This window comes from Mustela lutreola, chromosome 8, assembly GCF_030435805.1.
Source record: "Mustela lutreola isolate mMusLut2 chromosome 8, mMusLut2.pri, whole genome shotgun sequence".
NCBI classification, from domain to species: domain Eukaryota; kingdom Metazoa; phylum Chordata; class Mammalia; order Carnivora; family Mustelidae; genus Mustela; species Mustela lutreola.
Window position 1 is genome coordinate 62,913,736 of NC_081297.1, and position 15,682 is coordinate 62,929,417.

Below are 15,682 nucleotides of genomic sequence, written 5' to 3' on the forward strand. Positions count from 1 at the left end.
TGGGTGTGCTCCTAGGGGCCTGGGCCCGGTCTTCCCACAAGGTAACATTTTCTGCCAACATTAAATATCTAAACTGTCGGGGATTTCCATTCACTTACACATGTAGTCACAAGCAAATATTTACTAAGCACTCTCTACATTCCCAGTACTGTCCTAAGTGCTTGGGAACCATCAATAAACAAGGAAAACAGAATCACTGCTCCTGTGGGGTTTTATTTCATTTTGGTTTAATTGGATGGGGAAAAGAGGAAAGACTGACAATAATCAATAAAAAGAATAAATAAGTCAATTATAGAGTGTGTTAGAAGGTGTTAAGTGCTAAGGGGGTGGGGAGATCAGAGCAGGATAGACCGGTTGAAGAATGCCCTGGGAATGGGAGGCCAGATTGCCATTTTAAAAAGAAGGGTCAGGGAGCCTCTTTGAAGGTGAGAAAAGACCCAGAGGCAGTGATGGAGCCAGCCCTGTGGCCAAGGGAAGAGCATGCTGGATAGAAGGGACAGCCAGTGCAAAGGCCCTGAGTCAGGAGTGTTGCTGGTGTGTCCGAAGCGCAATGGGAGGCCAGTTTAGATAGCTGCTTTTCTCCTGGGATTCAAGGAAATGGTCCTAGTGCTTAAAAAAAAGACAGGAAAAAAAAGCTTCCAAACCATTACTAGGGTACAATTCTGAAATTGGATTCCCTGCATTAACTGATCCATTGCTCTGACCCAGAGAGGGCACAGACAACAGCAAAGCCAGCAGGGAAAATTGCCTGCAGGAAGGTGCACAAATAGGATTCAGGGGGAAACCAGAGAGCTTCTTACAGTTCCTGGTGGGGAACCCCATGAGAGCAGAGGTGGAGGGGCCAGGTAACAACTTGGCTGACTGCGGGGGGGCCCTGCCCCCACACTGCACTGGGGACAGCCCAGGTGCTCATCCAGCTCCTGCCTGTTGCTCAGACCTCACTCTTCTTTCATAGGGTCATGAGTCATGCCCAAGTTTTATGAAAGCCAAAGAAAGGGTCACAGGGCTGTAAGACCCTTAAAGAGCTGTGTCCCGGCACCAGGACGTGGTGCAGATTCAAGAGCGAAGAAGCATGGAGAAGATCAGCTGAAATGATGGGTGCTGCCCAACTTGAATGAGTTGTGTGGGAAGCCACCAAGGCCCTCTAAGGACAGGTCTTGTCCATGGAGTCCATCAGGGCTGATTCTGGAGAAGCAGTCAGCCAGGAAGGATGGAGAAATGGTCCATGAGAGCTTAGATAAATACAAGTACGAACCTGCAAGAGTCGGCAGTCAGAAGGATGGGAGGGGGTCCGTGCACCTTTATCTCTGAACAAATCCAAAAAACCTTCCTAGAAACAGGGAAATTTTAAGCAGAGTAGAGAGATCAAAAGGGAGGGAGGTAGAGAGCCCAGGGGTGGGGGAAGAGCAGGTGTGCCCAGCAGGCATCCCATAGGTAGCACGCAGAAGAAGGATGGCCCATCTGTGGAGAAGTATGTGGATGACAGATCTCTGGGGAAGCCTGAGGAGATGGCAACCAGGAAGGAGGCAGAGTCTGATGGAGCCGTGGCAGCTGTCTGGGTCTCCAGGGTGGGGGGAAGAATCTCTCAGTCTGGGGTGCCCAGATGGCTCAGTGGGTTAGGAGTCCAACTCTTGATTCCATCTCAGGTCATGGTCTCAGGGTCATGAGATTGAGCCCCACATAGGACTCCATGTTGATCACAGAGTCTGCTTGGGATTCTCTATCTCCTTCTTCCTCTCCCTCTGTCCCTCTTCATGCTTGCTCTCTCTCTTTCAAATAAATAATAAATCTTTTTTAAAAATCTCTCTCAGTCAATTAGCTCTTGAAGGCTTCCTGGACAAAATGCCCTCTTGGGAACATTTTACATTGCAGACTGCAGAAGGGACATGGGTTCTTCAGTGCACATTCCCAACACTGGGTGTGGCCTTCAAAAGATACGGGGGCAGGAGGGGACAGCACCAAAGTGGGTGATGGATGACAGTACCCGGGATGAGAGGGTGTGGAAAGAGATAATTGGAGTTACCTGGGAAGCCCCGGAAAGGACATTTTATGAGCTGCCTGCTGAGACAAAGGAGGAGAAATCACAGCCTCCCTCTGACTAGTTCACAAAGGCTTCCTGGAAGAGGTGGCCAGCCATTCAGGTACATTCCAGGCAAAGGTGTGCCCAGAGAGGAGGCTTGGGCGTAGGGAGAGAGGTGCAGGGAACCTATAGGGCCTAGTGACAATAAATGAGAAGGAGGCCAGGAAAGAGAGGTCAGGCTCCCACCCAAGAGTCGGTCCCATGCGCGGAGGGGTGGGTAATGAGTAGAGCCAGGCATGGGGCTGTGGGTTCCCTGTCTCTTTCTTCGGTAAGACTAGGCAGCAAAGGCCCAGGTCCCATGTGACTACACAGATTCTCCAGGGCAGCTGTGTCAGACTGGCCTGGTCTGTGAGGTTTCTCACCTGCCCTGCACAACCCGGGAACAGCCTCATGAAGGATTTAGCCTCCCTCTCCAGCCCAGCCCATCCCATGCGGGGAGCCTTCCTGAGCAGCTGCCACCAGCCCTGGGCACGACCACCATCTGCCACAATGTAAACGTCACCCAGCTCCCGTGAGCCCACCCCGTGCCAGGTTGGGGCCCTCACTGTTGCCCACTCAAGCCCTTGTTCCCCCAGGTTTCCTGAGTACCCTAGCGTCCTCTTCCCCACCCTCAGTGCCCAAGCCCATGCCCAAGCCCAATTTGAGGTAGAGGGTTGGGAGAGAGAGAGAGAGAGTGTGTGTGTGTGTGTGTGTGTATGTGTGTGTGTGTGCGCACGCGCATGCGCACGCATGTGTGTATTGGAAGCAAGGAGAACAAGTAACTCAGAAGCCTCTCTCTGGGACGAAGCCTCCACTCCCTCCTGCCCCCAAAGAGAGATAGAATCAGATCTAGCTCCCTCCTCTTCAGCAAGCTGAAGGAGAGCAGAGGCTGATGGTAGCTGAGGAGAGGAGGTCTGTGGGCAAAGGGCGCACCCATCTTCTCTTCCCGTGCTCACCTGGTCTCTTCCCCCTGCCATGTTCAAAGGGCCCAAATCCTTTTTGGTTCCCAGCACACCAGCACCGGGCCCACACAACAGGCAGTCAGGAGCTCACTGTCCAAGGCGCCAGGAGACATGCCTGGACCCAGGCCAACGGTGCCCCCACTAAGGAGTGGGTGCTGGGAACCCAGCCCCCGCACTCCTTAGCCTCCTCTCTCCACCCCCAGACTCCACCCCAAATTTTTATACTAGTGAAATCAGGTTAAAGGAAACATTAAAAGCAGTCTTAAAAGGGTAAAGAAGTCATAAATGTGCAGAGGATGTGAAGACCACGGGTGGGGCAGGGAATACACCCACTCCCTGCCGGGAGAGGGGTGTAAGGTGTGGTAGAGGCGTTTCTGATCAGAAACAAGAATCCCTTTCCTTTATACAGAGTGCTCTGGTCCCCAAAGCACAGCTTGTGTATTATCCACATACTCCTCTCAATAACCCAGGAAGGCAAGGATGAATTCCACACTACAGACTAGCACACAAAAGCTCAGAGAGGCAAGAGCGTTCCCCAGAGTCACACAGCCAAGAAGCATTGAAGCGGGCCCACGGACCAGGTCTTCTTTGATTCCATTGCCCAGCTTGACTGTGATCTAAAGATCTTTCGAGGCCAGCTGGTGAGGCTGCCTGCTTCTCCTCACCAGCTGCCCAAAGTCTCCCTGCTCCCCTGCCTTGGAAGAACACATGTGGAGTGTGGAGACAGAAACCAACCAGCCTGCTTCTGGGTGAAGAGCTTCAGGCGGCCCAGCCATGGAGAGGAGGGCAGAAGCAGGACAGAACATCAGGCGCAGGAGGTAGGATTCAGGCTGTGGCCCCACAGTGGCAGTGTTTGATCCTGGAAGGCTCCCCAGAGGGTCTGTCCCCCTCGGAGGATGCTCCTCTGCTCTTCTTCCCTTCTCAAAGTTCCTAACACCTTGGGTGCCCGGTTAGCCTCCCTGGAGGCAGACACCACATCTCCCAGCTTTGTGCTCAATGACCATTAAAAGAATAGCAATCATTGTCCTAATAAGTAGCTCCAGGATACACGGGGAAGCAGGGACATTCTGAGGAGCTAGACCCCCAGAACCCCCGGGAGCCAGAAATCACAGCATCCTCAGACAAGGAAAAGCCACTTTCCCAACCCCGTCTCTAAATGTTCCTCTAGGGGAGACAGTTTGGGGGCCGGAGATATGCCCCTCCTCTGGCTGGGGGTCTTGGAAGGAAGAGAGACAAACAGAACCTATTTCTTCTTTAAGAGCAGAGGGAAAGTGCCCAGAACAAGTTCACAGCAGCTAGGTTATCCCAGGATTCAGTTCTTCCCTCCTTGCAGCCCAGTGGGAGAAAGTGGTTAAAGGGGGAGACTTCCCATTATCCACAAGTAGCCATTATTGTGGCCACTGAGAGTGAAGTGGTTTGCAATTTTGCTGGGTGAGAAATGAAAGCTCCAAAACAGAGCCTCTGGGCTGGAATCCAGAAGGTTCTAAGATCCCATGTGCTCCAGCCCTCTGTCCTGCCAGGAGCATGATCAAAATGGTCCCATGGACCGGAACCACCTTCCAGGCCACGGTGCCTGGCCGGATCTGGACTTGCCTGATCCATCAACCTCTGAAACACTACAACTTACTTGAGAATATCTCTTGCACGAAGCCAGGAGGACAGAGGTAATGCACTCTCGGGGCCTTGCCCAACCGGGGACCCTAGAGCTTCCCCCTTGAGACAGTGGCCCAGCCTCTACCCCGACCCCAGCCAGCTCAGACTATTGCAGAGTTCAAATCCGTCTCCGGCTGTGGGTTGGGGCCATCCTACAGGGAGACTGCGAGAAAATTAATTGCTTAATGTATGTAAACGAGCTTTGAAGATGAAAAGTGCAAACACAGTGTCCCTAATAATATCTTCAATACCTTTACGGAGGCCCCGAGTCGCCGCTGAGCTCACCTTTAAGACGAGTCTTTGGGGAGTTGCTGGCAAACTCCCCAAGCCAATAAACAACATAAAATGGCTTTTCACTCCTTTTATGCGGCCAACCCCAGCTCTCCTCACCCATAAAAGGACCAGGGAGGATCAGAGAGGCCAGAGGATCCTAAGCAGCGCACCTGAAGCCTTCACTTACTCCTGCCGCACTCAGCCTCTGCTCAGACCCGCACGATGTCCTGCCGCTCCTACAGGATCAGCTCAGGCTGTGGGGTCACCAGGACCTTCAGCTCCTGCTCAGCTGTGGCCCCCAAAACTGGCAACCGCTGCTGCATCAGTGCCGCTCCCTACCGAGGGGTGTCCTGCTACCGGGGGCTGACCGGCTTCGGCAGCCGCAGCCTCTCCAACCTGGGCTCCTGCGGACCTCGCATGGCCATGGGCGGCTTCCGAGCCGGCTCCTGCGGCCGGAGCTTTGGCTACCGCTCTGGTGGCGTGTGCGGGCCCAGCCCGCCCTGCATCACTACCGTGTCCGTCAACGAGAGCCTCCTCACACCCCTCAACCTGGAGATCGACCCCAATGCGCAGTGCGTGAAGCATGAGGAGAAGGAGCAAATCAAGTGTTTGAACAACAGGTTCGCTGCCTTCATCGACAAGGTCAGTGAGGCCTGGGATGGTCCGGAGAAGGCCCCGGCCAGCCTTCCCCTCAGGAAAGTCCTGGTGTGTTGGGGAGACAGCATGGAGCCAGGCCTGAGACAGCACAGGGAGAGAAACACAGGCTAACATAGGCAGAGGATCCGTTTCCATCTTTTAATTCCAGCAAACTGCACAGAGGGCCCCGTATGGTCCAGAAATGGAGTCTGTGGTCTAAAGGGTGTATGTGCTTCTGGAGACAACACAGGAATATCAGAGGTGCCCCTGGAAAACTGGATTGGGCACTGGGAGCTACAAGAGTGGGCCATAATGGGGAGAGTAAAAGGCTCGTGGCTCCTAGCCAGGCAGCTTGGGGAAGTGGGTGGGCACGGCTCAGAGCCACGCTGCCTCCCTATCATTGTTCTGCCCCTGGGCAGTGTGAGACCTTGGGCATGTCACTTGTCTGGATAACAGAACCCGCCTCACATGTGCGTCACAAACATGGATGGACTCATGCTTGAAAAATGCTGGCACACAGTAAATGCTCAATGAATGTTCACTGTCAGCATGATTCTCCCAGGGCAATAGTGTGACAGGAGGTGTGACAGTAAACCACCCATGGCCAGCACAGCTGCCTTCATGGACGGAGGGCTGGGAATGGGGAAAGGGGAGGCCAGGCTGGAGGTAGAAACCCAGGAATTTAACCCCCCCCCCAAACTGTGGGTCTGCCTTCCAGGCCTCCAGTGCCCTCCCTGCATGTCCACGAGGCCTCACTCTGGCAGAATAGATAGATCTGGCCTCTGGGCTTGGGGTCAGGAGTTTTTTTTATCATTTTCTTGTTAGTGAGTTTGGTTCATCCTCAAAATGATCCAATGGGGGAGACATTAGTATTTCCATTTTTTTACTATCAAACTGAAGCTGAGCTTAGATGAGCTGCTTAGACTTATCGCCGTGGGCAGGTGAAGGGGACTCAGGAGACATCAGACCCCAAATCTCACCAACTATTTGTGTGACAATGAACAAGTCATCTCAGTTTCCCCCTCTGTGCTATGAGGGAAATGATACCGCCCCCCACCGGAGGGTTAAGAGAACAGAATGGGACTGATACATGGGCAGAGACAGAGGGATAAAAATAGAGATACACAGTTCACCCTTGAACAACATGGGTTGGAGATGAGCAAGTCCACATCTATAAGGATTTTTTTCAATATATACAGTACTATAAATGTATTTTCTTTTCCATATGATTTTCTTAATAACATATTTTCTCTAACTTACTTTGTTGTAAAAATACAATACTTAATACCTAGAACATACAAAATGTATGCTACTCGACTGTTTAGGTTATCAATGAGGCTTCCGGTCAAGGGTAGGCTATTAGCAATTAAGTTTTGGAGGAGACTAAACTTATATGGCAATTTTCAAATGTGTGGGGTAGGGGTGCTCCCTCACCCCCACATTTTTCAAGAGTCAGCTGTAGAAATAGATAGATGTGTGTGTATCTTAGCATGGGTCCTCATAGCACACAGTAAGGTTTCAGTAAGTGTCCCGTGAATTAAAAAATGAGGAACTGCTAATTATTGTCATAGTTAAATTTGTCAAGCATTGACCATGTGTCAGAGATGTCCTAAGCATTTTTCATGTATTAACTTGTGCAATCTTTACAACTCTAAAGAAGGCACTATTTTCATCTCTGGTTTAGAAATGGGCACCCAAAGGTTAGACAGCTTACCTGCTCCAAGTGGCAGAACTGGACTTGAACCAGACCTCTGGACTTAACCCCAGGACGCTTTCCCCCACAGCCACACTGCCTCCTAGAGGGCTGGCAGCAAGACCCCTTGCAGCACAGACACTCTCAGCCCCATGCTCCTGCCTTGGTGGGCCCCAGCTCCTCAGTGAGCGTCCAGGACAGAGAGGGCTCTGGACAAGGCTCCTCCCGGGTTCCCTGCCCGCCCCCCCACCCAGTCTCACCCTCCCACCCTGAACGCAGGTGCGCTTCCTGGAGCAGCAGAACAAGCTGCTGGAGACCAAGTGGCAGTTCTACCAGAACCAGCGTTGCTGCGAGAGCAACATGGAGCCCCTGTTCAATGGCTACATCGAGACTCTGAGGCGGGAGGCTGAGTGCGTGGAGGCCGACAGCGGGAGGCTGGCATCGGAGCTCAACCATGTGCAGGAGGTGCTGGAGGGCTACAAGAAGAAGTGAGTGTGGCCAGATGCGGGGCACACAGGGAGCATGGGAAAGCTCTGCCCTCAACCTTCTTAAAGCAGCTGAAGTTTCCTGCCTATCTAGGAGCAGGGGCTTCCTGGAACCCAGCGGCTATCTGGGGCTGGGCCTAGATGTCTTAGATTCTTTGGCCCCACTCTCCCTCTTGAAGGCCCTGTGGGTCTTAGAGTTGCTTTCGTGAGCAGTGAGGAAAGGCAACCCAGTGGAGTTCTAGAGCTCTCTGTGGTCCTACCCATCCATCTCAGCTCACTTTATGATGCTCACTCTGTGTTTTTGCTGCCCAGGGCACTGGCTCTCTTTGGATCTGGGATGCACAGAGGACTTTTGATTTGGGGAACAGAGCATGCATTCCCTGATCTCATTCCAGAGGCAGCGGGACCGGGGGTGGCCTAAGCCAGGCTGAGGCAAGGGCTGGGCCAAGAATAATGCACAGACTAGACCACAGAGAGGACAAGATAAGAATCGCAGGGACTCCATTCCTTGGGACCCCTGGGAAGGCTGGCCCAAAAGCTGAGATGATGTCCAAGCCCCCACCTCTCAGCTGCAACCCCTCTCTCCCCCCAACCCAGGTATGAAGAGGAAGTGGCTCTGAGAGCCACGGCAGAGAACGAGTTCGTGGTTCTAAAGAAGGTGAGGGGGCTGCTCATGGGGCAGGAAGGGAAGGGCACCCACCCAGACAGCCTCCAGTGGGGGCCATCACCACGTGGACCACAGAGGCCTCCCCCCACCCCACACGCCCTCCTCTTCCCTCCACTGCCAGGACGTGGACTGCGCCTACCTACGGAAATCCGACCTGGAGGCCAATGTGGAGGCACTGGTGGAGGAGTCTAGCTTCCTGAAGCGTCTCTATGACGAGGTGAGGGGCTGCCCTCACCTCCTACCAGGGCAGGGGAGGCGTGAGGACCTGAGCAAGAGGGGAGGGGCTGTGTTGTGTGTACATGTTTGCCCATGTGTGCAGTGTGTGCATGTTTTGTCATGTTGCACAACTGTGTTAGACACAAGAGGGTCACATTGCACAACTGTGATAGACAACCATAATAGGTAGGTGCCCAGGGAGAGCCTGGAGTGCTTGTTCGAGGACCATGGAGCGTGGCTGTGATTCTCCATGTCTGTGAGTGCCTGTGTGTGTTGCAGTGTGTGCGTGGGCTGGTCTGGGAATGTGTCAGTCTGTACCTGGGTCAAAGGTGGGGGCCAGGGTGAGTCTCTGGTTAGAGAGGGGTCTTAATTAATGGACACATCACTAGTCCTGGAATTCAAACCCCAGCTCCACTGCTAGGTGACTTGGAGAAAACCTAGCATGAGGTTGAGTCTTCCCATTTGTTCATTGAGAGGCCCCTTCCGGCTTTCTTATTTTATGATGTACCTATTTGTGAGCGAAGGGGGAAATGGAGCAGGTGGAGCAGGTGTCTTGTGACATGATGACCAGCGCCCATCCAGGGAGGGGATACTGCTTCTAAAGGTGGAGCCCATGGCCCAGACCAGGCACCAGACCCAAACGCATTGGCTCTTGGCCTCCAGGAGCTCCAGGTGCTCCACGCCCACATCTCAGACACCTCAGTCATCGTCAAGATGGACAACAGCCGGGACCTGAACATGGACTGCGTTGTAGCTGAGATCAAGGCTCAATACGATGACATTGCCAGCCGCAGCCGGGCTGAGGCTGAGTCCTGGTACCGCAGCAAGGTGAGCGGTATAAGACATCTGCCTCCTAGACATGGCAGTGGGAGGGAAGCCAGGTGTATATTAAAGAAGGCCCCTTTTGTCTGGGGATTTTGATTAGTAGGGATGGAAAGAGGACAGACAGCTCTCAGTCTGGATGGTAGAGCAGGGCTGCCATGTATAGTTGCACAGGCTGAGCACTGTACAACCTGCAAATCCTCTGTGGTGTCCAAATGGGTGGGAAACTGCATCTTGAGCCTCAGGAACATCTCTGCTCCCCGCCCCCACAAAGTGTGAGGAGATGAAGGCCACAGTGATCCGGCATGGGGAGACCCTGCGCCGCACCAAGGAGGAGATCAACGAGCTCAACCGCATGATCCAGAGGCTGACAGCTGAGATCGAGAATGCCAAGTGCCAGGTAGGGTACGGGGAGGGGTTTGAATGTCCAGCACAAGCAGACTCTTTGCCCCCAGGAGGGCAAAGGCCTGGCCCCCATCGGGCTTCACAATGTGCCTATGGGGAAGCAGGGAACCAAACAACTCACACAGCCTTCGAAATAGGATGTACCATATCACCAATGTCACCCTCCTGGGCCACCCTATGACAACCACCAAGGAGAGACAGTGAAAGCCCCCATCTCCCCCCTCATCTTCAAGGTCTCATTAAATACCTGGTCCTACATAGTTAACTGGAGCCCCCTCTCCCTGGCCCAGCTCCATGAGCTCAGATGAGCCAAGCTGCGCCTTCTTTCTCTAATCCTTGCTCTTACATCCCCTTCCTCATAGCGGGCCAAGCTGGAGGCCGCCGTTGCTGAAGCAGAACAGCAGGGTGAGGCAGCCCTGACTGATGCCCGCTGCAAGCTGGCAGAGCTGGAGGCCGCCCTGCAGAAAGCCAAGCAGGACATGGCCTGCCTGCTCAAAGAGTACCAGGAGGTGATGAACTCCAAGCTGGGCCTGGACATCGAGATCGCCACCTACAGGCGGCTGCTGGAGGGCGAGGAGCACAGGTGGGTCTAAGGAGCATCTCCCTTTGTGTAGAAGGAGGCCCTGGTCCCCTGGGACTGTGTTTCCCTGAGTCCCAGTGTGAGCTACGTCTCTAAGCACGGCTAGTGCAGGTTAAGCTTCAATAATTGTCATAATTTATCAAATACTTACAGGTTTGGCCTGCACTGAGTGCTCATTTTAATCCTCACAATCCAATGAGGTCGGGTCTCATTTTTCACATCCAAAGATGAGGAAGTAACGCTCGGCGTACAGTGACTTTCTCGTGGCCTCAGTTAATAAGTGCAAGAGGCACAACGTGTCCCCCAGTACTTTCTTCTGGTACCTTCTCTCCAGCCCCTACTCCCTAACCCCAGGAGGCTGCAGCTTGACCTGCCACACTGTATCCCTTGTGCCCTGTGAGGACGGTGTGCCCCGTATATGCTAGCCACTCCACACTCTTGTTTCCCTGAGCCCGACCAGTGCGACCTAGGCCGCGGGGTCACTCAGATGGGCAGGAGCTCAGCCATGCATGCCACCTCTGCTTAAAGTCAGAAGGCTTTCTCTGGTCAGAGAATGGTTAGAGAAAGGCGACCATGTAACCCAGACTTTGGGGCATACCCCGCCCACCTTTTGGAGGGAGGAGCTGTACACAGAAGGGCCCTCTCTGTCGCCAAGCAACAACCTGCTTCCAGGATCCGGCTGGGTTGTCCAGAACTAACAGAACTTTCTTTTCCCACAGGCTGTGTGAAGGCGTAGGCTCCGTGAATGTCTGTAAGTGTCTGCTTAAACAACGGCCTCTCCCCCTAAAAAATGGCTTTGTTGGTGGGTAAAGCTGAACCTGGAATGCTTCCGAACAGAAGGCCATTCCTCCTCCCCTGGCTCCTCACTGGGGAACACCATCGGGTTTAGGGATGGTGGTGTTGAACGCCCTCCACTGGTGGTGATGGGAACTGCAGGCTTTGCTCTGCCCCCTCTGGAGGAGGGTCTTCACTTCCTTCCTATCTTTGTCCCCTGGAAGGACTGAGGTGCTGGGAGGAACAGGGCCTGAATTCTTAATCACTAAACCCCTTTCAGGAGGAGGAAGCTTCTGCCAGTCAAAAGCCCCTTGGGGATTATCACTAGGTTGAGGAGGTCAGGGCAGGCCACCTACCCACCTTGCCCCCTCTCTCCCCCTACAGGTGTCAGCAGCTCCCGCGGGGGAGTGGCCTGTGGGGGCCTCACATGCAGCACAACTCCTGGGCGCCAGATTGCCTCTGGCCCTGTGGCCACCGGTGGCAGCATCACGGTGATGGCGCCTGACTCCTGTGCCCCCTGCCAGCCTCGCTCGTCCAGCTTCAGCTGCGGGAGCAGCAGGTCCGTCCGCTTTGCCTAGAGTCCCAGGCCACCTGTGTCCCCGTCCCCAGAGCACGGAATGGTGTGTGAATGGAAATCGTGTGCTTGCTTCCGGAATCTTCCACGTGTTCCTACAGAGGGAAAGACCCTCGGCCACGCTCTGGCACCTTCTCATTCTAGGGAGTTGTTTCCTGGTTCTCCTCTGGGCTTCAGTTAGAGAGGCATTCCCAGTCCTTCACCTAACTCCGGTTTGACTCCAAAAGACTGTGGCCAGTTTGTATCATTCTCCAAGCTGTCTGGGACACTACCGGTCACCCAGGGTGGCTGGACATCATGGGAGCTTGGCCTTCCTGGGAGACAAGGAGTGAGCCTACCTCCCCTCCAGGTCTCCTACAGGCTGAGAGTCTGAGAGGAAATCCTCCCTCCCAGCAGCAGTCCTCCCTCTCTCCTGGCTGGGAGTTCTGCAGGAAGCATTGGCCCAGGGTTATTCTTGTTTGTGTTTTGCTTGTCTCTCTGACTGACTCCCTTCTTCGGGTTAACCTGTCCCAGCCAAACTCCTCATGTGACCTCCCAGCTGAGGGGCTCATTACGGAGGGGAATCCTTTTGACTTGGCACAGGTCTTGCTATTCATTGCACCTTTATACATTTCAAAGAAAACTCCAAGGTTGCTCCAGACCTCCCCCTGCGGGTGCAGGTGGGGTGTGTCCAATGCGAGCCAGTGGGATGGAGAAGGTTAAGCCACTTCCTGAGTCTCCCTCTTGTTACGACTGTCTGTGGGTGCCTTGCCTTCTGGGTTGTCTCAGTCTGTGTTTCAATAAATGCTGCTTTGATGCAAGGATATGTGGTCTTCTGAATGACAATGTCTCTGCCCCTTCCCATTGCCTTACGTACAACGCTCAGCCCCATCCCCAACTGGCAACACTTAACCAGATCCAGGCGGTGTTTCTCTAATCCTCCAGTGATTGTACCTCTTTTTGTCTGCTTCCCTGGCCTGATTCCAGCTCAGCTCTCCTCAGTCCAGTCTGGCTTGGACCACAGCTCCAGCTCTCCCAATGACCTTTTATTCCTTACCCCTATGCACACCCAGCAGCCTAAAATTCCACCCCCAGATCACTCTCAGCCCCTACGACCTAGTTCAAACCAGTTCCCAGCATGTGCCTGTGCTCCTGATGCCAGTCACCAGCCTCCCTCCATCTCCTCCTTCCCCACCAGCTCCTCAGCCCTGTGCCACCACCCTCTACCCAGTGCCGATCTTCCCAGATGCAGACTCCACCGCATGGAAAGAAGCCCACCCTCTAAGACCCAGGACCATCCCACAGGGACACATAAGCCATCCCACATCTCTCCTCCACTTGCCCTTACCCAGTGCTCTCTCTGTTCTTCCTACCTACCCTCCCTCCCACATGCACAGTCCCCCAACCCCTGCCCCACCCTGTCTCCAACCCTGAGGATCTCAGGTTCTAACTTTGTGGTTCAGGGCTCAGGATGTGACTGGGTGTGTATGGAGCCTGGACCAAGCTAAAAATTCCTTGGGAGCAGAAGTATCTCCTCCTGGCTATGAACACCGCCCCCCACACACACACACCTCACCCCCAGGATGGAGCTGTAGGACATGTCAGGCCTGGGATGGTTGGATGAACTCAGGCAGCTGTAGAACAGGAGGAGCAGATATCAACCCTGTTGGACTCCCCTCCTTTTCTCCACTGGGAAAACAGACCTGCTGTCACCATTCTAGGTGGACAGCCACCTGCCAGCCCCCTCTACTGCCCCATCCCCCAGCCTTTCCCTGAGAAGAGAAGTGAAGGCTCTCTGCGTTCTGATGAATCCTTGCTTTAGGTCCAAAGGGTTGCAGTTCCAATGGAGGGGGTAGAGGTTGGGCTGCCGCTGGCCTCTTCTGGGAACTCCAGTTGCTGCTGTTGGAGATTTGCTGGCTGCCAGTAGGCAGGTCTGCTCTAAATTTCCCATCCACCTCCCTCCTTTCACTCACCTCTCTGCACCTCAAGGGTATGGTCTTAATCGCAATAGGACAAAGTTTATACATTTTTATTTATTTTCTTTTATTTTTATTTTTTATTTGACAAAGAGAGAGATCACAAGTAGGCACAGAGGCAGGCTGGGGGTGGGGGGGAAACAGACTCCCTGCTGAGCAGAGAGCCCAGCCCGATGTGGGGCTCTATCCCAGGACCCTGAGATCATGACCTGAGCCGAAGGCAGTGGCTTAACCCACTGAGCCACCCAGGTGCCCCCAAAGTTTAATTTAGGACACATCATTCGTCCACAGAAAAGGTTAAAAGTCAGGGGCTGAAAATCAAAACCTGAGCATGAGCTCTGCCATGTCTCAGTAAGTCATAGGGCAGGAAGTGGCCTTCATACTTTTTACATTAACCTGGGTATCTGTGAGCTGAGCCTTCCTCAGCTCTGCTACCTCCCGTGGTTCTGGGTTGCTGGAGTGAGTCTGGGGAGGAAACACCTAGATGTTGCCATGGGTCTGGGCCACTCACAACTAAGACACCAAATTTGGTATCCCCAAAATAGGACATGACGCACTGAAAAGTCAAAGAGCCACAAGCTGGGAGATAATAATAAGTTTTTAATGAGTTTCCATGCTTTGTGCACAAAGACCAGTCAACGGACTGGGCCAAGCAGAGGTGTCATAAGGATGCCTTATAAGGATGAGACCTCCCCTCCTCAATCCTCCCTGCTGCCAACAGGGAGAATGCAGTGCAATCTCTTCCAGTTCAAAGGATCCTGGGGTTCCAGGGCCCTCTCCTGATGCAAGAACTACTCTCCACACATAGCAAAAGATATAATCCAGGGACAATGGAGGATTAAAATTTAATTAGAACAAAAATTTTAAGAAGTCAAATGGTCTGAAATCAAGAGATCAAGTAAATTCTAGAGCAAGTAACCCAAACAATAAAGTTGGCCCATGTGGGTGATTCCAGAGCTCTTTCCTGGGCTCATTTTCCCTAAAACTCCACATGCCAAATAAGACCTCCATCAGAGAAAGTCAGACCTTTTGTTTGTATTCTACCCTATTCAAATATTCATTCCCCCTAAAATACAAGGGTCTCCAAAGGATGAGGGAAGTATGGATTATAGTCTTTAAAAAAAAAAAAAATCAGATCAGGTTAGGCGTTGGCATCTTCGCTTTCTTCTCTGAGGCCACAAGCTCCCCTTCACTGAGTCTCAAATACCCTCTGCCTGGACCATCCTCATAAACACCCACTCCCAGCCCAGCCCCTTCAACCCGCCCAGTGTCTCCAACATCCCTGCTTCAGTCTTTGAGATCTCAGGAAATGCAGATGGGTACCATTACTCACCTGAACCAAGCACAGTGAGAAGTGTAAACTAACCACATGAGCAAGGAAATCACAAAGCATATTGCTCTTTGGAATAGACAAAGACACTCGAAATGGCAATCTGCATATGCAAGCCACTGACAGTCTCTGAGAACATGGCTATTAAGAACAGGTTGTATTGAGAGTTTTGTTCATTGAAAGGTAGAGCAGTGAGGACCCATGAACAAGGCTGTGCTCTCTTAGGTGAGGGGGACTTGCACTGGGGAGTGGCTGAGTTCTCAAATGCCTCACACCACTCGCCTGCCCCTCCCCTGACTGTTACCAGATGCCCTTTGTGCCCCCTGGAAATCCCTGCCCATTTCCACTTTGTTCAAAAACAAAAGGTTCTCCAAAGTGCCCACTCTTATTCTCTTGGTGCTATTGGACAGGAGTGGTGGGAGGTGGGTAGCCAAGGAATGAGTGAGGTGAAGGTAGTGCGCAGACGGTGAGATTTTTGAGAGAGAGAGAGAGAAATAGCAAATGGCAGGGGGCAGTGAGGGGCAGAGAGAGAGAAAGAATATCAAGCAGGCTCCACGCTCAGCATGGAGCCCAACGCGGGCCTTGATCTCATGACCTT

At 53.1% G+C, this 15,682-nt stretch overlaps 1 protein-coding gene across 2 annotated transcripts; it reads left to right on the forward strand.

Annotated features, from left to right (window-relative positions):
• Positions 1-5,169: 5,169 nt before the first annotated feature.
• LOC131838733 (keratin, type II cuticular Hb5) lies at positions 5,170-12,602 on the forward strand. Of its 2 annotated transcripts, none has more exons than XM_059185275.1 (9): positions 5,170-5,589; positions 7,556-7,764; positions 8,359-8,419; positions 8,550-8,645; positions 9,308-9,472; positions 9,741-9,866; positions 10,234-10,454; positions 11,171-11,206; positions 11,617-12,602. In XM_059185275.1, exons 1-9 carry the CDS (start codon positions 5,170-5,172, stop codon positions 11,801-11,803), a joined length of 1,521 nt encoding a protein of 506 aa, XP_059041258.1. In that variant the 3' UTR covers positions 11,804-12,602. The 2 variants fall into 2 exon arrangements, with proteins under 2 accessions (XP_059041258.1, XP_059041257.1); XM_059185274.1 differs by having other exon boundaries at positions 11,171-11,202; positions 11,610-12,602.
• Positions 12,603-15,682: the final 3,080 nt, after the last annotated feature.